This window comes from Microcebus murinus, chromosome 4, assembly GCF_040939455.1.
Source record: "Microcebus murinus isolate Inina chromosome 4, M.murinus_Inina_mat1.0, whole genome shotgun sequence".
In the NCBI taxonomy this organism is placed as follows: Eukaryota; Metazoa; Chordata; class Mammalia; order Primates; family Cheirogaleidae; genus Microcebus; species Microcebus murinus.
In genome coordinates, this window is record NC_134107.1 from 53,592,808 (window position 1) to 53,619,879 (window position 27,072).

The 27,072-nt window shown below is 36.1% G+C and overlaps 2 protein-coding genes across 2 annotated transcripts; one reads left to right on the plus strand and one right to left on the minus strand.

Moving 5' to 3' along the window:
* Positions 1-3,599: 3,599 nt before the first annotated feature.
* On the plus strand, positions 3,600-4,544 carry LOC105859897 (olfactory receptor 5P76). The gene has a single exon (XM_012744151.3). The coding sequence runs from the start codon at positions 3,600-3,602 to the stop codon at positions 4,542-4,544; it is 945 nt and encodes a 314-aa protein (XP_012599605.3).
* An 8,176-nt stretch (positions 4,545-12,720) lies between these two features.
* Positions 12,721-13,674, minus strand: LOC105859896 (olfactory receptor 5P4-like). Its single transcript, XM_012744150.2, has one exon. The coding sequence runs from the start codon at positions 13,672-13,674 to the stop codon at positions 12,721-12,723; it is 954 nt and encodes a 317-aa protein (XP_012599604.2).
* Between the last annotated feature and the right edge of the window lie 13,398 nt (positions 13,675-27,072).

Genomic DNA, 27,072 nt, shown 5'->3' on the forward strand with positions numbered 1-27,072 from the left:
AAAATTGTAACATTTTCTTGTGGGATCTTTATGTGCAGAGATATAAGACATATGGTCAACACCTGAGTGGACATATAGGAATAACATTTATCGAGTATCAGGCAGATGGGAGGGGGGAGGTATGGGTATGTACATACATACATTATGTATGAGTATATACATACATGAGTACCATGCACACCGTTTGGGGGATGGACACGCTTGAAGCTCTGACCCGAGGAGGGCAGGGGGGCGAGGGCAATATACATAATCTTAACATTTGTACACCCATAATATGCTGAAATAAAAAAAAAGTTAGAATTTTTTATTTGGTGAGTTGTATGAATTTTAAAGGAATTAGGAGAAACACAATATTTTTCTTAACTTTATTAAGGTGTAATTGACAAATAAAATTACATATATTTGTGGGGTACAATGTGATGTTTTGATATATGTATACATTGTGAAACCAAGTGAATTAATATATCTTTCATTTCACATACTTATCATTTTTTGTGATCAGGGATTCTACTCTCTTAACAATTTTCAAGTGTGCACTATTATTATTGACTATAGTTACCATGATGTACAGTAGATCTCCAGAAATATGTATTATTATTTTTATACTAAACCAGGTATTTACCATTTTAGATTCTCTTCATGCATCCCTACAAAAAAGAAATTCCCATTCTGCCCTGGATGTCCTGCTTCCTGGTTGTATGATCAAGGTCACTGGTGTCACAACAGTGCCTTGACTCCACTGGGACATGTGAGAAACCCAGAGATTGCTTTCCAGATTGTCCATATCAAATAGGACGGAAGAATGTGTGTGCACCGACTTCCAGCCTACGTTGCTTGGGGTTGCCCTTGGGGTCTTAACTGCCTCCCTATCTGGGATATGCTTGCATGTGGACTGAGCAGGCTGCTAAGGGCTTCCCAGGTCTTAGGCTCCAGAAAAAGAGTGGGGCATTAACGTGGAGAGGCTAGTGGTTAGCACTGGAAGCAGGAAACTGACAATGGAATCACCCAGCACAAGTTGCTTGAACTCCTCAGTCTCAGTTCTCTCATCTGAAAAATGAGGATAATAAAATCACCTACCTCACAAAATTTTGTGAGGATTAAATGTATGTAAACTGTTAAGCATAGTTCTTGGCATAAAGTGAGCTCTGAATGAATGTTGTTTCTAATTAGTGATGGTAAAGCTACTTTCTCAGAAAAGGGGCCTCAGGGGTTGACAGAGGAGATTCTAAAATTAGAATTAGCAAGAGAATTAGGGTAAAATAGGGTCTTTGATTTGAAAATGTCTGTATTTCACCATCATCCACCAATACTGTATAGTACTACTACAGAGGTAACACATTGAGGCATCAACAGTGAAAACTATTTCTCATCTGGAAGATATCGAAACCTCCTTTTATTAATAGTTTAAACTTATTTGTACAACTTTAAAGGCATTTATTTTCTTACTTTTGCTCTGATAATTAATGTATATGTCTTTAAAATTGCTTCTTATTTAAAATTAAACTTCACCTCATGCTACATCTCATATCCCCTAAAGGTACCTAATAATATGTCCTGTAGACATCAATACAAAATACTTATCTATAAACAATAATATTGAATGGTTAAAGCTAAGGGTAGCATTTTATACCTGAAAATTAGTACTGAGTATTTCTTAATAAGAAATATCATAGTAAACTAGAAACCTATATTTATTCATAAGACTTTGTTATATTCTCTACTAATTATTAAACAAAGATTATAGAATTATACATGAGCACCTAGATAGAAACAAAAGAATAAATTGACCACTTGAGTATTCACAGAATCTGGAAAGTGTAGTTGTTTTTGTGTCTGAATTGAATTGCTCACTATCCACTACAGAAAATAATGATGCTCCACGGTGCCTTTGAATTCACATTTGACCCTCTAGAGTCTTCAGAGCTTTTTCCTCAAAGGAAAACAAAAATGAAAGGTAGCTATATAACCATCATGAATTTAATTTGTTACTGAAAGGTGAATGAGTTCTCATTGCAAGAGGTAAGATGTTGGCTTTTGTTAATTAATCTGATGTATTGATTTTCATTTACCCTTTAAGCACTCTTTCTATCTGTACTCATAAGCCATAGTACAGAAACAGGGCAGATGTGATCAAGCAATCAGCTACTGAGCAACTTCTGTTGAATGCTTTGTTCCCACCATCAGTTTCATGTGAATAAACAGGCATAATCCAAGTCACCAGGATCCCCTGTTTATCTACCCATAGGACAGAAACTCAGATGGTCTTTCAACACTATTCAAACTTAGCACTCTGCAATAATGTTAATAAACTCAATAGCTTTCAGACACTTTGGGCACTTATGGGTATTATAAAGACTTTTATTAAATATTTAAAAATGTAAAGATGATGTAAATATTTGCATAAAGGCTTACTTTGCTTATGAGTCCAAATGGTTTTAGCTTAGAGCAACAACATACTAGACACAGCTCGGGACATAAAAACAGAAAACCAGGAGATGAGGGTCAACTTGGCCACTAGCTGGATGATCCTTTGTCAATGTTTAGGCTATACTTTATTCATCAATATATTATGTTGAAAATAATATTCATTCTGCAAAACCCCAATTAGAAAATACTGTTATAGTAGGAAGTTATATGATTTACTCAAATGAATGTATTTTAATTATGTCATAAATATTAATCATGCTTTTTACATAGTGATTACATTGATATTTCAAACTACTTAAAAATAAAAAAGAATAATATATTTAATTATAAATATTGTTAAATATTCAATTAATTTACAATAAGTGACCGCATTCATAATAGTAATTTAAAATTATGGCAATAGTGTGAAAAACAAATTTCACTTTTTCTTTTTTCAAAAAATGATCTTATTTTACTTATAGATATTGTGAAATATGTCACTAACCAAGTTCCTCTCTGACACATTAGATGCCAAAAGGCATAAAGGATAAACTGTTATCCACTCATTCCCAGGTATGTTGGACTTTATGGTATTATTTAACTTTATTTGCTGTGCAGTTACTAAAGGAATGAATAGTCAACTTAATTCTAACTCCACCACTTACTATGTTATTTCATTCAAGTTACATAACCTCTTTAAGACTCAGTTTATGCATCTATAAAATGATAATGAAACTAATATTATTTTGTGGAAAGCGAGCCATTCTATGTATACAAATTTCTCAGCCCTATGCTAAACATTTAGTAAGGATGTAAAAAATGTTAGCTATACTCATGTCCTGATTTTAAAATTCTACATGCATATTTTTCTTTTTTTGATATACTCACCAATCTTTGTTGTTATTCTCATCTGCCTTGTATTTTTTATACATACTTTGAATTTAAAGCTACTTTAACTGCATTTTTGGAAACACTATGATAAGAAAAGAACATTATTTGAAGCTAGTTTTTCTGGTGTTTGTGATAAACATAATTTTCAAAACACAGACCCATTAGTTCATGTAAAAATATATTGGTGCTTTAATATCTTTATAATGACTTCCTATATGTACTAATGAAGATAAAACCAACAAATTTGTAACTAATGTACTGGAATCATCACAGGTTAATCTTGGCAGCAGCTACCATGTCTCATGGATTCCCTGGTGGATGGGAACCACACTGCTGTGACGGAGTTCATTTTACTAGGCTTAACAGATGATCCAGCCCTTCGCGTTGTCCTCTTCATGATCATCCTGTGCATCTACCTGGTGACCATATCTGGCAACCTCAGCACAATCATTCTCATCAGAATCTCCTCTCAGCTCCATCACCCTATGTATTTTCTTCTGAGCCACTTGGCTTCTGCTGACATAGGCTATTCATCTTCTGTCACCCCCAACATGCTCGTGAACTTCCTGGTGGAGAGAAATACAATCTCCTACCTTGGATGCGCCATCCAGCTTGGTTCAGCAGTTTTCTTTGGAACAGCTGAATGTTTCCTTCTGGCTGCCATGGCATATGACCGCTTTGTGGCAATCTGCAACCCACTGCTTTATTCAACCAAAATGTCCACACAAGTCTGTGTCCAGTTACTCATAGTGGCTTACACAGGTGGTTTCCTTAATGCTTCCTCCTTTACCTTTTCCTTCTTTTCTTTATCCTTCTGTGGCCAAAATCAAGTCAATCATTTTTTCTGTGATTTTGCTCCTTTAATTGAACTCTCCTGTTTTGATACCAGTGTCCCTGCAGCTGTTCCCTCATTTACTGCTGGCTCCATCATTGTGGTCACTGTGTTTGTCATAGCCATCTCCTACATCTACATCCTCATCACCATCCTGAAGATGCGCTCCACCGAGGGGCGCCACAAGGCCTTCTCCACCTGCACCTCCCACCTCACTGCAGTCACTCTGTTCTATGGGACCATTACATTCATTTATGTGATGCCCAAGTCCAGCTACTCGACTGACCAGAACAAGGTGGTGTCTGTGTTCTACATGGTGGTGATCCCCATGTTGAACCCCCTCATCTACAGTCTCAGGAACAAGGAGATCAAGGGGGCTCTGAAGAGAGAGCTTGAAAGAAAAATATTTTTTTAGCGATACCTTTTATTTTGTAGGATTTGATACAATAATGTCCCATAAATGGCATAGTAAGAGGAAGTTAAGTGTCTGTGGTTAAAATATATCTGCTCATGCCTCATTACCCAGTGTAGACCCTTTTAGTAAATGTAGGGGGTAGATTTTCAGGTTAAATAGTAAATCAGTGACCCAGAATGAGTTACTGTCAATAAAATAAAATTAAATTGATATTTAAGAACACATTGTTTCACATGAAAAAATACTTAATCTGCTTAATATCCTTTCAAATTGTATTGATATTTTTTTCTAAAAGTTGTTCTTTACTTTAAGGTAATTATACCTCTAAACAGAATCATAGGAAATTAATCATTTCCTTCATTCATTTGTTCTTTCATACATTCAAAAATCATACTGAGTGTGACATATTTCAAGCACTGTCCTAGGCTGTTGAGAATGTAAGTGACAAACAGAGAAAGATGTGTGCTCTCATGGAATTTGTCTTCTAACATAGAATTCAGACAATAAAACTAACAAGTAAGTGATACAGACTACTAGAAAGGGATGAGTGCTATGGAGAAAGACAAAGTAGAGCAGTGCATGGGAGGTTGCCAGGGGCATGGAGTGGTCACTGCAGGTCTCACTGGGGACATAATATCTGAGCAAAACAGGAAACAAAAAAGACTACATAGTATGCAAGACAATCACATAGAACCTCATAACTGACAAATTCAACATACCAGAGGAGTTACACCAGACATTTCTCTTTGGTGTGCATAGTCCTTACAGGTCTTCACATTGGATTCCGTGTGACAGCACAGAGATCCAACCAAGCTTAGAAGTTTTATGATGCTAATTGGAACCAATATATTTTATAATAGTGTTAGGCATAGTTCCTGGCTCCCTGCAAGGGTTGTTTCCATTAATAAGAATAATTGCACTCAGAGAAGCATAATGCATAAAACGATATATTTCATATATTATACTGGCATTGGCTATTCATCTTCTGTCATACCTAACATGCTTGTAAACTTCCTGGTGAACAGTAATACACCCACTTTGGATGCGCCATCCAGCCAAGTTGAGCTGCTTTCTTTGAGACAGCTGAATGTACCCTTCTGGCTGCCATGAAATGTGATTACTTTGTGGCAGTCTGCAACCATGTGCTTTATTGAACTAAAATATCCACACAGGTCTGTGTCCAGTTACTCATAGCTGCTTACATAGATAGTTTTTTTTAATGCTTTCTTCTTTACCTTTTTCTTCCTTTCTTTTTTCTTCTGTGAACCAAATCATATCAATAATGTTTTCCATGATTTTTCTTCTTTAATTGAACACTGCTATTTTGATACCAGTGTCCCCTCAGCTGTTCCTTCAACTGGTACATCACTGTGGCCACTGTGTTTGTCATAGTCATCTCCTACATCTACATCCTCATCACCATCCTGAAGATGCGCTCCACCGAGGGGTGCTACAGGCCTTCTCCACCTGCACCTCTCACCTCACTGCGGTCACTCTGTTCTATGGCACCACTTATATTCATTTACGTGATGCCCAAGTCCAGCTACTCAACTGACCAGAACAAGGTGGCGTCTGTGTTCTACATGGTGGTCATCCCCATGTTGAACCCCCTCATCTACAGTCTCAGGAACAAGAAGATCAAGGGGGCTCTGAAGAGAGAGCTTGGAAGAAAAATATTTTCTTAGTAATGCCTGTTATTTTATAGAATTTAATATAATAATGTTCCATAGATATAATAATTATAGGAAATTTTCTTTGGTCACAATATTGGTAGCCATACATCATTACCCAGTGTGGAGTCCTTTTTAAGTACTAGGTGGATTTATAGATATCAAATAGTAAATCAAAGGCCTATAGTGAATTATCTCTAATAAAATTAAGTTAAACTTACAATTAAGAAAAAATATATAATCTGCTGAAAATTCTAAATTCTATTCATATTTTTTTCAAAAGTAGTTACCTGCCATAATTCGAATTGAAGACATGTGAACTGAAGAGGCAAGTCACCTGCTCCCTATACACCTAACAGACATTGTTGATAGATGGGTAAGAAAACTTCTATAAACACTTTTATTTATAAAATGTGAATACAGCAGTCATATAGCAGCTACTGGCCCATAACATTGCCAAAATCCAACTGGATACAAATTTCTATTTTCTTGATCAGGGCCTAGTCCTAGTCCATGTTAAGTTGGCTCTGTGTTGCTTAGCTCTACATTCTGGACCTTTTGGTTCCATCATCTGGATCATCCTTCCTTTTCCAGAAAAATGTTGCCCATGTTATAGCTGAGTAGTTTTGTTTGTCATATTTCCTGACCATTGTAGGCTAAGAGTCCACAAACATTTCACTTTCCACTGTCCCTGTCACTTGCAGTCCAAGCTGATATATTTTCTTCAAAAATTTTGTGAAAGTGACCAGAGAAATGAAAATAAAAGCTCAATGGGATACTACTGTACACCCACTTGTATGGTCAGAATCAAAAAGTAAGACAATAAAAAGTATTGGTGAGAATGTGGAAAATTAGAGCCCTCTTACTCTGTTGGACGGAATGTAAAATGGTGCAATCATTTTAGAAAACTGTCTTACGGTTTCTAAAACTATTAAAAATAGAGTTACCCTGTGACCCAGCAACAATTGCACTTCTAGATAGATACCCAAGAGAATTAAAACCTGTGTCCACAGAAAACTATTTTCCTCACTGTTCCTCAAACAGTCACTGCCTACAAATGTTGAGTACAGAAGCCTTTTAGCTCACAAAAGAATCAGGATTGAATGTATAAATTAAAGAGTAAACAATATTTAAGTTGTATTCAAATTGAAGAAATTGCATGAGACCCATACATGGCTGTAAACAAGGCTATACAGGATAAACTACAAGATAGTCCATCATTTATAAGTATGGCAGAGTTGCAAAATCTAGCAAAGATTAAACACAAATGGACAAGAGAGGTAGGATGAAACCCAAACAAGAATGTAATTTTGCAGAATACAAAAATAAAAGTGATTCAAGATGAGAAAGTGTGGGTACTTGTTTAATCCTTCTGAGATTTGGTAATGTGGTAACTGTACGTAATTTAGCAAGAGCAGTTTCAGAGTGGTAAAATTAAAGCCAAATGGGAATGTACTTGATACGCAGCTGATAGGTGAAAAATAATTTCAGCAAAAGGATAGGCCATGAGCAGGAAAGTGGGAAGACTATTTCAGGAACAATGAGTAACACACTTTCACTGGGTCCTTTTGCTACCTGAATGGAGGAGAATAGAGGCTTATAACAATGGAAAACAGTTATGCTTACACTGGAGAATTCTCTACAAGTCAGTCTACTGAATTCAGACTTGAATAACTTCAATTGCATTACATTTGATCAGTGTCTATAATTTATTGATTGTAAAATCAGGTTATAAACTATATATTTATGCTTATAAAATATTTTGAATTTTGTAAAAATAAAAGTTCGTTTTTTTCAAGATGGACACCCTTGAAGCTCTGACTTGGGGCGGGGCAAGGGCAATATATGTAACCTAAACATTTGTATCCCAAAAATATGCTGAAATTAAAAAACACATTAAAAATTATTTACAACAATAAAAAAATACATGTCTGGGAGAATAAATATCAAGTTGTTAGCGGGAGATAAATTGTAGAAAATGGTATATTATCATTCAGAGCAACTGAACGAAATGGATGACTCAGTCTCAACAATTGAGGGGAATTTAATAAAGGAACTATTTGCAAAGTGTGGGCAGAGTTTAGGAAAAGCTTCAAGGATAATGCTGCACCCTGGGATAGTGCTCAGCTCAAAACCTGAAGACGCGAAAGGTGTGGGCAGTAACTGGACCTTGGAGAGCTGTGGTAGGAGAACCACCTATCAGAAGCTGAGGCATTTGGTACCCACCTGACCCAGAAGGGGAAGAGTGAGGGAAGTACCCAAATCTCAGACTCCTCTGCCAGTGTTTCCCAGAAGCCACATGCAAGGGAGTCTGTTGATACAGTCCATACAGGTCAGACTCTTAGGAATATGTCAAGGTAGCAATGGGTAGAAAGCGATCTGGGAAGAGAAACAGGAGATATTTAACACTTTTAGGTCCCAAGAGGAAGGAGTATTTAACAGAGCTGTAGCAGCATCTACATTCAGGAGCAAGCACCTAGTCTTGATGTGATTGGTAGAAGAACAGGTTTGCCATAGACAGGGACTTTGCAAGAATCAGAAAAGAAAATCATCCAAGAATGTAATGACAGTGTGGACTGGTAGACTTTGGAAGAGACTTAAATCAGAAACTAAATTGTTTGACCTAAGAATTCTCCATCTTGAAAACTCTTGGGAGTTTACAAAGAAAGTGGCAGAAGAGGAGGGATTTAAAAGGAAAGGCCAGTGAGTGGCTCATCTCTATAATTCTAGCATTCTGGGAGGCAGAAGGATAGCTTGAGCTCAGGAGTTTGAGACCAGCCTGGGCAAGAGTAAGACCCCAACTCTACCAAAAATAGAAAAATTACCCTGGTGTAGTGGTGCTTGCTGGTCATCCGAGCTACTTGGGAGTCTGATGCAATAGGATTGCTTAAGCCCAGGAGTTTGAAGTTGCAGTGAGCTACGATGAGACCCACTCTGTCGCAAAAAAAAAACAAAAACAAAAAAAACCGACACATAATTTCACTGTAAATGCTAGACTGAGTAAAATGGCTGACATTTAAAAAAAAGGCTGACATTATCTGTGAAAGGGAGAAACCTGTATGTCACTTATAATTCTTTTTCATATGTGATATATTATTTTTTTTTAATTTAGAAAACAGCAAGTGGTAAGATGTGCGTGTATGTCTTGTATTTCTGAATTAATGGAAAAAATTTTAAAATAAATATAAATAATTAATTTAAAGAAAATATGGAGATAATTGATGAAAATGAAGAGAAATTTAGGAAAACAATAAAACTCAAAAAAGAACAAAATGGACATCCCAAAACTAAAAAATTAAATATGTAAAATAAAAATACATTGTATAGGCATAAAAGATTATTGAACAGAAAAGAAATAATCAATTAATTATAAAACAGGTTATTAGGCATTATTAAAGCTGAGAAGTAAAATAAATAAAAATTAGAATTATGTAAGGGAATATTAAGACAATATCATATAATTTAACACATGAGTATATGGAATTCCCAGGAGATAAGAAAAAGAATAGGCCTGAAAAAATATTTGAAGAATAAAGAATAAAATTTGCACAAAATTGATGAAAAACACCAACCCACATTTTAAAGGTTAACAGAAACCAGGCAAATATATATATATATATATATATATATATATATATATATATATATAACACAAATGCATATATATGTATATATTTACAATCTCTTATCCTAGTAAGCTGCTGACAACCAGAAATAAAGAGAAAATTTTGAAGCAGCTGTAGAAAAAAAAATGTTTCCTATTGAAATACAAGAATAAGAATAACTGCTGGCTTCTCATTAAAAAAAAAAACATAAGGCAAAGACAATGGAATAGTTTAAAAGTTTAAGAAGCGAAGATGAGGAGGAGGGGGAGGAGGAGAAAGGAAGAAGAAGAAGAAGAAGGAGGAAGAGGAGGAGGAGGAGAAAGAGGGGGAGGGGGAGGGGGAGTGGAGGGGAGGAGGAGTGGGAGGAGACAATGATGCCAAAATCATATATAAAAACAGTTAAAATATGTATACCATCGAGTACTACTCAGCCATAAAATGAAATGGTGAACTAGCCCCTCTTGTATTATCCTGGATAGAGCCGGAGCCTATTCTTCTAAGTGAAGTATTCAAAGAATGGAAAAACAAGCACCGCATATACTCACCACTAAATTAGTACTAATAAATCAACACTTATGTGCATATATGAAAGTAACATTCACCAGGTGTCAGGCAGGTGGGAGGTGGGTGGATGGGATGGGTAAATTCACACCTAATGGGTGCAGTATGCAATGTCTGAAGTTTGGGCATGCTTGTAGCTCTGACTTGGGTAGTGCAAAGACAGTCTATGTAACCAAAGCATTTGTACCCTCATAATATTCTGAAATAAAAAAACACTAAATTAAAACCAAGTAAATAAAGAAAAAGTAATTAAAATGAACAAAAATGTAAGAAATACAAAATTGATATACAACACAGAAAAGCATAAATCAAAAATTTTATTATTTGAAAATGCTAATAAAATTGATATACATGTAAGACTCTAATAAAACCTAATAAAAATACAGAAATTAAAATATCAGGAGTGAAATTATGACATTACAGATCTTAGTGAAAATAAAAAATAAGAAGATATGATTTTGAAATAGAAGTGATCTGGTAAACTATTTTTTAAAAAACCCTTACCAAAAATGATGTAAAAATAAATTGAAAAACTGAATATTATTTTACCCATTAAAGAAACTGACTCTTATGGTGACTTTTACACAAAAGTGGAAGGCACAAATGGCTTCATTGGTAATTTCATACAACTATTTAGGACAGAAATGTCACCAATCCTGTAAAAAGTTCTTCTGAGAAAAGATAGCAAAGAAGCCCTTTCCAAGTCATTTTTATATTTTTATAGCCCAACCTGAAAATTTCATTTCAGGATTAATAAAATGTGGTATACGTATGCCATGGAGTTCTACTCAGCCACCAAAAACAATGGTGATCTAACACCTATTATATTATCCTGGGTGGAGCCCCATTCTACTAACTGAAGTATCACAAGAATGGGAGAACAAACACCACATGTACTCAACATTAAATTGGTACTAACTGACCAACACTTATGTGCACATATGGAAGTAACATTCATTGAGTATATGAGGAGGGAGGGCAGATAGGCGGGAGGATGAGGTGATGGGTATATCCACACCTAATAGCTGTGGTACGCACTGTCTGGAGGATGGACATGCTTGCAGCTCTGACTCAGTAGACCAAAGGCAATATAGGTAACCTAAACATTAGTACCTCCATAATATTCTGAAATATAATATATATGTGTAGATGTGTGTGTGTGTGTGTGTGTGTGTGTGTGTGTATGTGTGTAAAAGAAAACCACAATCTAAGAATAAAACGGGCAAAAGACCTGAGAGGAAATTATACTACAGAGGATATACAATTGCCTGATACATGCATTTATTAAAATGCTCAACGAAACAGGTAAAAAATGATGAGTGTTAGCTCTGCCTGATTATTTCATTATAAAAACTGAGATCTACCCTGAATTCTATGGTGTCATCCTTTTCAAAAACAGCAGCTGAATAGTTTCATCCACCAGAGTACTGAGTGTCCATGAATTCTTTAAACTACTTCCTTCCATAGGTTGTCTTTGTATCCCTGTTTGCAAAGAGTTATGTTTTCACTAATGTACATGCCATAAACATTGAATGGCTACCTAAAATAAAGAATTAGTGGCAGTGAGCACCTTCTTAAGAGATAGTACAAAGAAGGATGGCAGCTGTATTCCAGGCCTGCATCAGCCTGCGTGTCTCAGTTGATAATTTTATGCCCTGGATATACCAAGTGGCTTGCTGAAGGCAAGCTCCACTGTGCCCAGCCTCCTCGCCACCAACACCCCTGGGAAGTATTCCCTACTACTCAAAGGTTTCTCTGAGAAGCTCTCAGAGATCCTCCTGTGTTAACTGGATTGAGTCTCCTGGTGGCAAATTGTGAAATAAATTCTACTGGTCTAGCTTAGATTAGATGGGATAAAATTTTTCCAAGATGTCAGCATCACTATTTCCAAAGATTAGGATAAACCTGTGTAAAAGAGGCCAGGTCTTCCAGAAAGGTGACATGGGACGTTAATACAATCATTGACCATGTGTCCATTGAATACATGATTCTTTCCAAGATGCTAATTTATGACATTTAAAAAATATATACTATTTAGTTGAAGGAAAAAAACAAACTCTTTAATCATAGACTTTGTCAACACTTACGAGAGGAAAGAAAGAGTGGAACTGTACTCTCCAGGTATCCTAAACCTAAAATACACACACTTAATTTGAACCCAGGATATTTTCATGAAAATGATAACTTTTATTTTGTGACTCTGTAGAATTATAAAGTGGACATGAATCAACATACTTGTATTGTATATTTAAGATAGTTGTTCCCATCTAACAAGACTAAAGGAAAACATAAACATCCACAACATATCTTCCTAAAACTATTGTTTTACAATTTCTAGACTCACATTGGGTTTCTTTGAAATGAGGAATGTATTCTGACCATCAGTTTTCTCATGGCCTCTTTCACCTCCTTGTTCCTCAGACTGTAGATCAGAGGGTTCAGCATGGGGATTATTACTGTGTAGAACACAGACACCACTTTCATATGAGCAGCTGAGTGGCTTGACTTGGGTATGATATAAACAAATATAACACTCCCATAGAACAGAGTGACCGCAGTGAGGTGGGACGTGCAGGTGGAGAAGGCCTTGTGCCTTCCCTCAGTGGAGCGCATCTTCAGGATCGAGTGGAGGATGTACACATATGAAAAAACTATGATAAACAGTGTGATTACAATGAGTGTCCCAGCTACAATGGTAGGAGATATTTCAGCAATATAAATATGGGTGCAAGAAAGTTTCACTAGTGGTGGGAAGTCACAGAAGAAATGGTTGATTTTGTTTGGTCCACAGAAAGTGAAGCTCAATAAGCAGCCAATAAACGACGAAGAGTTCACACAGCCACCCACATAGGCAGCAACCAACAAGATGATGCAGACCCTGGGAGACATGCGTGTGGAGTAGAGAAGTGGGGAGCAGATGGCCACATAGCGATCGTAGGCCATGGCGGCCAGCAGGAAGCCCTCGGCCGTCCCGAAGACAACGTCAGAGCCAAGCTGGGCTATGCAGCCAGCAACAGGGATAGCAATTCTCTCCCTTATGAAACTCACAATCATGATAGGTGTGACTGATGTGGAATAGCCGATGTCCACAAAGGCCAAATGGCTGAGGAAAAAGTACATAGGAGTGTGGAGCTGAGGGCTTCTTCGGATTAACATGATTATGCTGCCATTGCCCAATATCGTAACAATGTAGATTCCTAGAAAGACCACAAAGAAAACTGCACAAAGAATGGGATCCTCTGTTAATCCCAAAATAATGAACTCTGTCACCATTGTGCCGTTTCCAGTCTCCATCATTCTTGGAATGGTACCTATTGAAATAAAACCCAGTCAATATCAGAATAAATTAAATGATCTCATAATTAATACATTTATTTAAACATTCAGCCTAGTAAAAGTCAAAATGTAGATATCACTTTTGTCTAATGCTTACACTTCACAAAATGTTTATAAACATGTTGCATTAAGCATAATTTGAGCATATTAATGTCCATTACCCTAAAGCCACAGATTCAAAGGGACCAATGACTAAGATCAGAACATGGCTAGCACTCCCATTCGTGTCATTGATCAACTCTGGTTGCTCAATGAACGCTTGTAGCGTATTTTGAGAACCTGATGAAAACCAGAATGGTCAATGTAACTGATCTTATGCTACTGTTTAGCACTATCCAACGTGTCTCTATTTCCCAGGCACATTGGAGACCATATTCCCCAGCCCCCTTGCAGTTAGGTAAGGCTGTGAACAGTACATGCCAATGGGCTATGAGAGGATATTTTGTGTCTCTCTTCAGGTTCGAATTAAATTGCCAGTGGACAACTCAGTCTTCCTTTTCCATTGTGATGCATTTTATATGACACAGCTGTAATATAGTGGTAGCTCCCACCAGCCTGGGTTTTGAGTGAATGTCAAGAACAGAGTATATGCTGAAAATATACAGGAAATGACAAATAATCTATGTTGTGTTAGACCACACTGAGTTTCCAAGATTAATTCATCAGAACAGTGTAACAGCATCTGATCTGGTAAATACAATTACAGAGGAGCTGTAAATGGAAGCTGCATGTAGAGTTTAACCCTGAGATCAATGTGAGAAATAAATCCAGTTTGGGTCATTAATTGCACTTTAGGTACTGTTAAGTCCTAACAAAAAGGAATACATTTTGTAATCACATATTAAAGAGATATCTATTGAAATATGTTAACAATATGTCATATGCTTGTACTGTGCCAGCCGTGTGAGAACAACAGGATAATACATAAATAGAAGGAAATTGAGAAGTTATTCCATTTAGCAAAAAATAAATTTGTAGGTATAATCATGAGAATGCAAAAAATAAAATGAGGCTATATTTCCATCTTAAGCAATCTGTGAACACAAACTATCATAAAACATTCTCAATAAAATACTTGGATAAACTGCTAGCTTGGATATATTAAAAATGCTCAGAATGCAGAAGTGAGCTTTCATGTAATCAAGAAACACCCCACTGACCAAAATGCTGTGAGAGCTGATCTTCGTGAAATAAGCTGAAGCAGAACTGTAACTGTCTAGAGGCATTTGTCAAACTCTACAATGAAGAATCTTGTATTTTAATAACTGTGAAGACATTGAAGGTAGCGGTTAGGGCACGCCCAAATCGGAGAGTTCAGACTGAGACTCCCACACCCTCCTCCCACGTGTCTACTCATAATGCAGGAGTCCTTGCCTTCAACCTCAGTGAAATGGCAGTCTTTAAAATATTCTCTTACTGGCTAAGGGAGGGTAGAAGGAATCTTCTGTCTCAGCCTGGTCTCTGAGAAAAAGAAAAAACCCATAAATCTCCTTTCCTAACAATTAATTATAATTGGTCTATCCTGATGCAAGCTTGGGATTTGAATTTACATTGATTATTTAGTTTAACTCCCCAAACTTTGAATTATCATAAAGTAGTCATGCATTGGCAATTATATAGGATATATTGCTATAACATATTGATATTATAAAGATATTGATATTATAAAGTGACATATTAAAGACATATCTATGATAGAGAAAACATGACTGAAAATTTTGTTCTACTACTCCCATTGAAGGAGGCATATAATTACTCTCCACTTGGAGTTAAGCAGGACTTAGTGACTTGCTTGAGAAGCAGAAGTGATACTCTGGGACTTCTCAAGCTAGGCTATAAGAAGCCACACTCATCCCTGGAACCATCAACCTAGGGATATGGCTGCCATGCTGTGAGATGGCTTAAGGTTCTCACTTCTCACAAGGTGTGGTTGCCCACGATGTCAGTCGACAGCTACAACTGAGCTCCCAGCAGATATCTCCCCATGAACAACTAGCCCAGACCAGGCATGAGAGTGAAGACCCCATCTGGGAAGTGGATTCTGCAGTCACAGCTGTCCCAAGTGATGCCACATGGATCATAGCCAAACCTAGATGAGTCCTTCTCAATTCTCTGATCCATAAAATTATGAAGAATAAATAAAATGGCTCTTTGAAACCATGCTTTGGTATAGTTTATCAGCAATAAATAACCAAACATTGCCTAAAAGAGCAAATGCCAATCCTATCTGCATAGACACCTACAATACTACTCCCAAAAGATCAGAAATTGATAAAGCCACACCAAAAGTGAATGCACAGTCCAAAATTACCACACACAAGAAGAAATGAGCCACCGTGAGCAAGATTTAGCACAATAAGAAATGGAGGATTAATCCCTAAAATACCATATGGTAGAATTATCTAAAATAGAATACAAAATAATAACACTTAAAATGATTAAAAAAATAAAATATAATATTAAAAAACAGAGGATGGCTCAGGATACTGTTTTAAATAGCAAATTACATAAAAGAGTGAAAAAGAACTACTAGAAATGGAAAACATTTTCATCTAATTAAAACTCAAGAAATAGTTAAGTAGAAGAAAATTAGAGACAGTTGAAAAGAAGAATTGCAACCTGAAATTGGATGTACAGGTGTTTTTGAGAAAACAGTCATTTTGATAAGCAAAATAACTGAAAAAGTGAAAGAGACGTTAAGATAGAAAATTGAATGAGGAGACCGATTTTCACATTCAATGTGAGTTCCAGAAGAAAAAAACTTAGAAAAAATAGGGAGGGGCAGCTTTTAAAATAGATAATGGCTGAGAAAGCAAAAATAATAACAAGTAAAGTAAATGAAGAGATATCCTCATATAGTAAACCTGAAACAATACCAAGACAAACAAAAACTCTTAAGTTAGCCCATATTAAAATATAATAGCCTATGAAGGCATTACAATTAGATTAACAGCAAACTCTGCATCAGTAAGAATAGAAGCCAGAAGATACTAAAGTAATAAAGTAACAAATTACAAGTTAAAAGGCTTGAGAGAAAATAATGATGTAATAATGGCCAGCAAGATAAGCTGAAGCATAACTGCAATCATCTGGAGACATTTGCCAATCTGTACTTCAGTATGAGGAGAATAAATACAAAGAAAAATGACAATAATTACAACCAGGAGAACATCACTAAAAGAATGTCTTTTGTTTCATCTTTTCTTTTCTTTTTTTGAGATAGAGCCTTGCTCTGTTGCCTGGGCTAGAGTGCCATGGCATCAGCCTAGCTTACAGCAACGTCAAACTCCTGGGCTCAAGCGGTCCTTCTGCCTCAGCCTCCCAAATTCTGAGATTAGAGGCATGTGCCCCCATGCCTGGCTAATTTTTTTCCACTTTTACTAAAGACAGGGTCTCACTATTATTCAGGCTGGTCTTGAACTCCTGACCTCAAGTAATCCTCTTGCCTTGGCCTCCCAAAGGGCTAGGATTACAGATATGAGCCACCACACCCGGCAATGAATTTCTAAATAAGTAAAGAAAGAAGAAAAATGAGCCAGAAGGAAGGTCTTTATACCCAAGAAGTAGGGTGTAAATATATTGGCAAATATCTGGATAAGTATAAATAAACATTGAGTGCACACAAATGATAACAACAAGGATTAATTTGGGGGAAAAATAATGCCAAATGAGACTTCCAGTTTCTGGTCTGGCATGTCAGAAGCTTGGAAGTCACCACTTGATCATTACAAGTAAAAAGCTGAAAAAACTTAAAGATATCAATAACTCTTCCTTAGTTTGTCAGAAAAGTGAGATCACAGGACAAAGCACTGCCTCCAAAACTGGAGAGACAGGCAGATCCTTGAGCAGGAACCTCTGCAGACACCTGTATTTGGGGGGAAACCTGGAATGTAAATGATGGATTGCTGGAGGCTCAGTGTGGACAAGTCTGAGAGAGGAAAACTTCAGGGCTCCCAATTGAGGGGAGCCCTCACACTTAGTCTTAGTTTTACCTCCATGAAACTCTACCAGGTCTTCCAAGTGAACATGGAAGAAAAATCCCCTCAGGCTTCCAATATGGGGAGGGAAAAAATTAACTATTTTGAAATATGCCAGAGACTTCTGTTCTTTCTAACAAGGCCTGCCCTCAGGAGAAACTATTTTCCCAGAGTCTAACCTACTTGGGTAATATCAGAGCCAAACCTACCTGAGGGAAGGAAAATACACAACAGCCCTCCCTCCCCCAGCCATCCTGTCCATGGGGATGGGGGCCAAGAAGCACTGGAGAAATTCCAAATCCAAGGACACAGGCTCACAGAACACTGAGACCTAACCACAGATCTGCAGAACACTTCACCACCTGCCCCGCTGTGCCCCTGTATTACTAAAGGCCTGATTACTGCAGTTACTTTTATCCACTACATCATCTGTGCTTTTAAAAATTACATAGTGTAATAAAAGGCATAAAACACAATTTGAAAAGACCAATCAAGCATGAAAACCGGAGTCACATATGGCTGGAATATTGGAATTATCAGACTGGAAATTTAATGATCAGCCCGGGGACATGCACCACTGTTCTCCAGGTGCGGATGGGGGTGTATGGGACTCTCTGTACTTCCTGCTCAAATTTGCTAGAACCTAAAACTGCTCTGAAAAAATTAAGTTTTTCAATTTTCTTAAATGGTGAAACAAAAAGATCTAAACAATAACACATAAAAAGAGAGGTAGTTTGAAAGAAGTATGAGTTAGTGTTCCATTGCTGCATAACAAATTAGTACAAACCTAGCAGCTGAAAACAATACTCATTTATAATTTCACAGTTATCATGGTCAGAAATCTGGGTTGGTTCAGATGGTTTCTCTGTTCAGGTTCTCACAAGGCTGAAATCAAGGTGTCAGGCCAGGTGCGGTGGCTCATACCTGTAATCCTGACACTCTGGGAGGCCGAGGTGAGTGGATCGTTTGAGGTCAGGAGTTTGAGACTAGCCTGAGCAAGAGCTAGACCCTGTCTCTACTTCAAAAAATAGAAAGAAATTAGCTGGACAACTAAAAAAAAATTATATATATATAAAAGTTAGCCAGGCATGGTGGCATGTGCCTGTAGTCCCAGCTACCCAAGAGGCTGAGGCAGGAGGATCACCTGAGCCCAGGAGTTTGAAGTTGTTGTGAGCTAGGCTGATGCCACAGCACTCTAGCTTGCGCAACAGAGTGAGACTCTGTCTCAAAAAAAAAAGGTGTCAAATAGGTTGGGCTATTATCTGTAAGCTCTGACGAATAGTCCATTTCTAGCCTCACACAGGTTGTTGGGAAAATCCAGTCAGTCAGGCTGTTAGCAGAATCCAACATGTTGTAGGACTGAGGTCTCCCTTTCCTTTCTGGCTATCAGCTTACAGAGGCTGCCTGTATTCCAGGTCACTTGGCTCCTGCCATTTTCAAAGTCAGCAACAACACACCAATTCCTTCCTGTACTTCCTATCGCTACTAAAGAAAATGCTTTGCTTTTCTGCTACTAAAGAAAATGCTCTGATTTTAAAGAGTTTACCTGACTAATCAGGCCTATACAGATAATTTTTTTGTTTTAAGGTGAAATGACTTAGGACTTGAATCTCATATGCAAAATCTCTTCACAGCAGTATCCAGATTAGTGTTTGATTGAAAAATCAAGCCAGAAGAATCTTGGTGACGACCTTTAGAATTCTGTCTACCACAAAGTTAAAGAATTCTAAGGTTCTTGTTTTGAGAGAAGGCTAGAGATATTTCTGAAATTCTATGTAGTACCTTAAAAGTTTAAGGATGTGTTAGAGGATAGAAGTTGAATATATGATTTTCAAACTGGTATCAAAAGTATAAGGATTTTAAAAATTAATTTAATGTAAAGGAAGCAAAAAAGTAGAAATCGATGTGAGTATATAGTAAGCAAATTAAATAGAAAGAACAAAATATAATGGCAGAAATCCAAATAAATCAGTAATCATAATAAATTCAAGTGGTCTGTCAAAAGAAAAACAGTGTTCATGTTGCATTAAAAAATGAATTTTCTTTATTCTCTGTTTACAAATGAGATCATGGTACCATAAAATCTCAGAGAGGTGGAAAATGAAAAGAGGCAGATGCAGTGGCTCACACCTGTAATCCTAGCACTTTGGGAAGCTGAGGTGGAAGGATCTATTGAAGCCATGAATTGGAGAACAGCCTGAAGCCTGAGCAAGAGCAGAGCCCCATATATATATATTAGCTGGGCATCTTGGCACATGCCTGTAGTCCCAGCTACTCAAGAGGCTGAAGAAAGAGTATAGCTTGAGACCTGGAGTTTGAGGTTACAGTGGCTATGAATACTCCATTGCACTCAAGCCCAGACAACAGAGTGAGACCCTGTCAAAACAAACAAACAAACAAAAAACAGAAATAAAAACGAAAATACTATCAAATACCAAATAATACTTCAGAAGCACTGTCAAATATCAGAAGCCTACCATTTGAGGGAGAAGGTATGCTATTGTTTTCTAGAGGAACAGAATTGACCATGTGTAAGCCCCCCCCCCGCCCGAATGGCCAAATGGAATATTTGCTACTTTTGAAAGATCATAACATTTAAAATATCTTCTTACAAGATATATAGGTGAGTAACAAGCAGTCCTCTATTCTTAGTCAACCTGACTATGACAAACATGCTTTATGCAGTGATGATTAATTCAATGCAATTTGATCAATTTTTCATGTGAATTAACTTGATACAATGAAAGAATGCTAAATCTCTGATTTTATTAATTAATCCAAGGATTGTGTCACAGTTTCAAAAACAAAAATCTAGAATACATCTTATATTTTATTATACATGAAATACCCAAATGAATTCAAAACACAATATGAGTGCCAACCACTATGATATGCAAGGCATGACTTGTAGTGTCATGTTGAAAATAAAATAACATTTCAGCTCAATGTTCTTGGAATAAATTACAGGTCTGCCACTTACTATCCAGCTGATTTTGGAAGAGTTACATTACCCTTCTAAACCTCATTTTCCTTATTTTGAAAATTGTGAATAGTAATAATAATATTTACCTCCTACAGCCACTATGTTAAATGAAATAATTTATGTTAAAATATCTAGCACTGAGTGGCAATGAATGAGTAATCTATAAATAAGAATCTAGTTCAAATAAGCAAGTATTAGCTTCCACTACAAGTGCAAAGGACATTTATATACAAGACCAAAGAATGAATGTTACCTGCTGGTCAAATATAATGACAGACACCAGGAATCATCTCTGTATAGCACAGCTTAAAGGATTTAGGACCATTTGTAATATAAGACCAAAAGTACCTCAGCACCAGACATGCACAGGCTTAACATCCTATGGAAAATCTAATGGGAAAAAATCCAGTAAGATTGAGACAATTAGGTGTGTTTATGTATTCACATGCCATTATGCTGGCTGAGATATTCATTAAGATCTCAGGGGTTTCATTAATTCTCTGCCTTATTTGTATAGAGGTATTACAACTGCGTAGATCTAATTAATTTTGAGGCTTGAGTTGGATCGACATAAGTGTTCTGAGCTATGGCTGCAATCACCTGTGCCATTTCTGAGGAGCAGCTATGACCAGATCCCTGGAACTATTTTTCTTGAGCAATGCCATGTGGTTTATAATTAATCTCCCCTTAGAGAGCTGCACTGAAGAGCCAGAATGCTTTTCTCCCTATGAAGAGAACCAAAATTTCAATTCAGCTTTGGCATTTACCACTTATATGGTTTTTGTTAACTAAAACCTTGGACTCTTGAGATAGAGATCCAGTTATTGAAGATACTTCTTTCCCCTTCCCATGTTTACCCTGGTCCCAAACATCCCTTTCTAGATAAGCCAAGGATCTCTTCTTTTTTCCTAATTTCCACATGTTTTTTTATGAGCGATGGTACTCTTTGTATTGTTCTGAAATTGTTTGTTTTACTCAAAACTAGTTTTAGATGATTCCATGTTATATTTATCTCCTTCACACGTTGTAATAATACATACTATTCCAAAGTGTTTAATTAGTATTTATTGAACTATATTCCTACTAATGCTTCATTGTACCAGTATTTCTCTTAGATGTACTTGAAGAAGTGGAATCATTGGGTCAAAATATTTGCACAATTAAAACTTTCATAGATACTTCCAAATTATCCCGAAGGAAAACTAGCATCATTATGTTTTATACTAATAATCTATTAGATGAATTTTTTGTTATTTATTTTACCTACCAGTTTCTGAAAGTCACGCATTATTATTGTGGATTTTTCAGTTTCTCATATTCCTATCAGATTTTGCTTTAAATATTTTAACATAGTGTTATTAGGTATATAAATTGTTAAGAATGCTACAGCTTTCTTATGAATAACACCTTTTATTTTTATAAAATTGTTAGCAGTGTTTTTGCCAGTTTACTTCACACCAGCAATATCTGAAAGTACACATTTCTCATTTCCTAAAGTGTTATGGTATCAAACCATCTATTGTGATGTGTTCTAATTTTGTTTCCTATTCACTATGCCTTTTAGTCTTAGTATTGTTTTACTATCAATATTTGCTTTGAATTGAATTAATTTTCTTTGTACTACTTTTAATCTAATAATATGAAATGTCTGCATCTGATTTCCATTCTTCAAATATTTGTGACTCCTAAAGTTTTAACACTTTGTTTGCATTTTCTATTAGCATGTCTTTACCTATCTCCCTTCTTGCTCATACCACTCCCCATCTTATTTGTTAAATCATCAGGAAATTTAGCTACAAATTTTTATTTATGATCAACAATTATTTACACTAATAAAGTACTTTTATTTGTTCCTCTGTTCACTCCTCTTTTTGTGTTTCATGTGTCCCCTTAGGTTCTCTCTCTTTTTTATCCAGAAGAATAGGACTGTGAGCAGTAAAATTTCTTGAGTTCTACCATGATACAAAAATGTCTTTTTTTCATTCCTGCTTTTGTCACATATTATTTTGATTCTATATAGATAATTATTCTGATCTCACAACTTAGAACAGTTGCGTTCTTCTGTTCCTGTCATATCCTGTGGTGTTGATGAAAAGTCTGGTGTCAATATTTTCTTCTTCTGTAGATAATTATTATTTATAGAAACTTTTAGAATATATTCTATAATCCTTTTTTTGAAAGTTCATTACATATTTTTGGGGTAGCACTTTCTTATCACTCTTTTCACTTGATACCTGGGAAGAGCTTTGTCTCTGAAGACCCCTGTCTCTTCAGCTCTGAAAGTTTTTCTTCAATTATTTGATGAGGTGTTGCTTCTCCACTCCCACTTTACCACTCTCGCTCTTTTTTATGGGTCTCCTGCTAGATACATATTAGAACTTCTTAATCGATTTTCCATATTTCAACTTTTTTTTATTCTTTCTATCTCTTTGAGCTTCTATGCTACCTCTTGGGTGTATTCCTCAGCTCTGCTTCCCAGCTCTTCTCACTGGGACCATTATGATGTTCAACCCATCTTTTGAGGGTTTGCTTGATTATTTCAGCAATAACATTTTTATTTTCCAGTATATGAAATTGATTTTAATGCACATAATATTTTCTTATATCCCTCCAAGTATATTAATTAAAGACTAGAGTAAGTATAATTACCTTTACTCTGTTTCCTTTGGAGCTAGATCTTCTGATGATCATTCCATGTCTTTCCTTCATGATGTTGTTTTTTCCTCAATCATTCATTAGCTGTTTCTCATAGTTTGCTCAACAGTGTACCTCTGATTATCTATTTACCTTTATGTAAATGCTGATAACCTACAGGTCACATTACATTAGGCAAGCTTCCAAATTAATCTACCTTGGGGAGGTCTTGTGACATTTTGCCTGAATAAAGAATCTTATTATAAATTCCTCAAATTGTTGATGTACTGATCAATTTTTAACCTGTTGACACTCAATAAAACATATTTAAAGATTATGTGAGGCATGAAGTTCTACAGATTGTCTTACATGTAGACTTTTTTTAGACTGTATGATGTAATCTGTAGCTAATAGTCATTATTTCTGTATTGTACCCTTCAATGAAAAGAAGACAACTCTGGTATAAGGATTCTCCTCCCTTCTTTTAAGTTTTCCTGTAAAAACCTTTCACCTGTGACAGACTCTGGAACACCCCCAACTCTGTTGGTGTGTCTTTCTGGGTCAATCCTCATATTTTTTTTCTAATAAACCTTTATAAAATTATTTCTGCCTCAGAACCCTCAATTTTGGTCAAAAATGCCATAAACATTTACCATTTGTAATGTTCTTAGCCACCTCCAGTGCCCCTGACATAAGGACAGGATGTACTGCCAGATGGAGAGCCCCAAGAGCTAAATTTCTGGAAATGTCTGCTCTTGCTTGAATAATGTATAAAAACTGAGATAGAAATTACAGTCATTAAGAAGGAATTCTATAAGGAGAGGCACTTACTTTGGATGGCCCACACTGGGTACTATAATATCAGTGCTAACAGATTTGGTGTGGCAGTGTAGGTAGGTATACATAACAATAACTCAGCACTTTTTGAAGCTAGGTAGACATCTTTGTGTTTTTCCTGGGTTTCCCTTACTGGGGCAGTGAACACATTCCCAAGCTTCTTTGAAACACAGCTTCTAATGTGTATAGCCATTCTTTTCTGAGAATTGCTCTTGGCTAAAAGGAACAATAGCAATAAGGCAACTTGTTTAAAAATGGGCAAAGAACCTAAATAGTCACTTTTCAGAAGGTGGCATACAAATGACTGATGGGTATGTGAAAAACTACTCAACATCACTATCATCAGGGAAATGTAAATTAAAACCACAATTGAGTTATCATCTCACATTTTTTTAGGATGGCTATTACCAAAAAATCAAAACAAAACAAGTGCTGGCAAGAATGTGAGGAAAAGGCAATCCTTATACATTGTTGATGGCATTGTAAATTAATATAGCCAATGCAGAAAACAGTTAGGGTTTCCTCAAGAAGTTAAAAATGGGACTACCATATGTTCCAGCAATCCACTTGTGGCTGTATAGCCAAAAGAATTGTAATCATTTTATCAAAGTAATATCTGCAATCTCATGTTCATTGTAGCATTATTCACTATAACCAAGATATGTAAATAACTAGATGGCTGTCAATGGATGAATGGATAAAGAAAACGAGGTGTGTGTGTGTGTGTATATATATGTATATTCAACCATAAAAAAGAAGAACATTCTGCCATTTGTGAAAACATGGATAGAACTTGAGGACTAATATGAATTTGCTAAAAGTGAAATAAACCAGACATAGAAAGAAAAATACTTCATTATCTCACTTATATAAGGAATTTAAGTATTGCAACTCATAGAAACAGAGTAGAAAAATGGTTGCCAGGAGTTGGAGGTGTGGGAGAAAAGTGAGGATTTGGGTCAAAGGGTACAAACTTTCAGTTACAAAATGAATAAGTTCTGAGCATATAATGTGTAGCATAGTTACTATAGTTGATGATGTATACTTGAAATTTTTTAAGAGAGTAGATATTAAGTGTTCTCACCACACACACACACACACAAAAGCTGACTATGAAGTGATGGATATGGTAATTAGCTTGATTGTGGTAATCATTTCACAATGTATATGTTTATCAAAACATCACTTTGTACATTTCGATTACCTTGATTTGATCGTTACACATTATATATGGGTATAAAAATATCATATGTACCCACAAAATATGTACTATTATATATCAATAAAATGTTTTTAAAAAACATACTGCAAAGCTTAAATATATACAATTTTAATTGTCAATCATACATTAATCGGTAGGTAAAATTGCTTTTGTATATTTTCTTTGTATACTGAGATCTTACTAAATTAATACTATGTACTAATATATGTTTTGTGGCTATCTTAGAATTTCCTGCTTGAACAGTTATATACAAAAGGAGACATTTTTACCTCTTCCTAGTTCATCTTTTTGCTTTTTGTAACTTTTTATTGCCTGATTTTAATATCTGAGACCTCCAATATAATGCTAAATACAAGTGGTAAGGATGTACATTCTTGCCTTTTATGCAAACGTGGATGGAAGTCATTCAATATTTTACCATTAAGAATGATGTTAGTTGAAAGTTTTTCATAGATGCTGTTTCTCAGGTTTTTATTGTTCTCATAGTTGTTATTGCTGTTATTGCCTTCCCCTCTCCTGCTTGCTTATGGACTATTTGAACTTTAAAAATATTCTATCTGCATTTTTATACTGGCATTTTGGGAATACCTCTTTTTATAATTTTCTTAGTGGTTACTCTCAGGATTACAACATATGCCTCTAAATTTTTAAAGTTTGCCTAGAGTTAACAGTATGTTAAATCACGTAAAATATAGAGACCTTGAGACATTTTATGTTTCTTTTCTTCCTGCCACCTTTATGTTATAGTTGTCATACCATATGTCTTATACTCTATACATAAAGATTCTGCAAGTCAATATTAAAATTTTTTATTTGGTAAATTGTATTAATTTTAAAGGAATTAAGAGAAATATAATACTTTTAGCTTTATTAAGATATAATTGGCAAAGAAAAATTATGTATATTTATGGGGTGTGATGTATTATTTTGATGTATGTATACATTGTGAAACCAAGTGAATCAACATATCCATAACTTCACATAATATTTTTGGATCAGGTATCCTACTCTCAACAATTTACAAATATGCGATATATTATTATCAAGTATGGTCACCATGATATAGAATAGATCTCTAGAAATATATATTTTTTTATATTAAAACAGGCATTTACCATTTTAGATTCTCTTCATGCATTCCTACAAAAAAGAAATTCCCATTCTCCATTGCATGTCCTACTTCCTGGTTCTATGATAAAGGTCACTCATCTAACAATAGTATCTTGATTTCTCTGGGACATGTGAGAAACCCAGAGGTTGCCTTCCAGATTGTTCATCTGAAATATGGGGGGAAAATGTGTGTGCACTGAATCCCAGCCTCCATTGGTTGGAGTTGTCCTTGGAATTAGGCAAGTAGCCCTTGCCAGACCCCTAAGGGGATAAAGGAATGGAATGCAAAGAGGGAGCTTGCATTCCTTTTTCCTCCTGGTAGGGACAAAGTTTATCCCTCCCTATCTCTCCTGGTAAGGATGACACTAGAGCTGCAGGATGGATGTGACTGGGGCAGGGATCCTAGGAACTGGTTGTTTGAAAAAGAATTTATTACAAGCGGCTGTCCTGGCCCACTTACTCCCCCAGGAAAAAATCCTCTATAAAACCCACTGCTCTCCCCTTCCTGGGGTGGACACTCTTTGGCCTCCACCCATCTGCACCGAGATGCTCAAAATAAACAGCATTTTGCTACATGTGAGACTTTGTGTGTC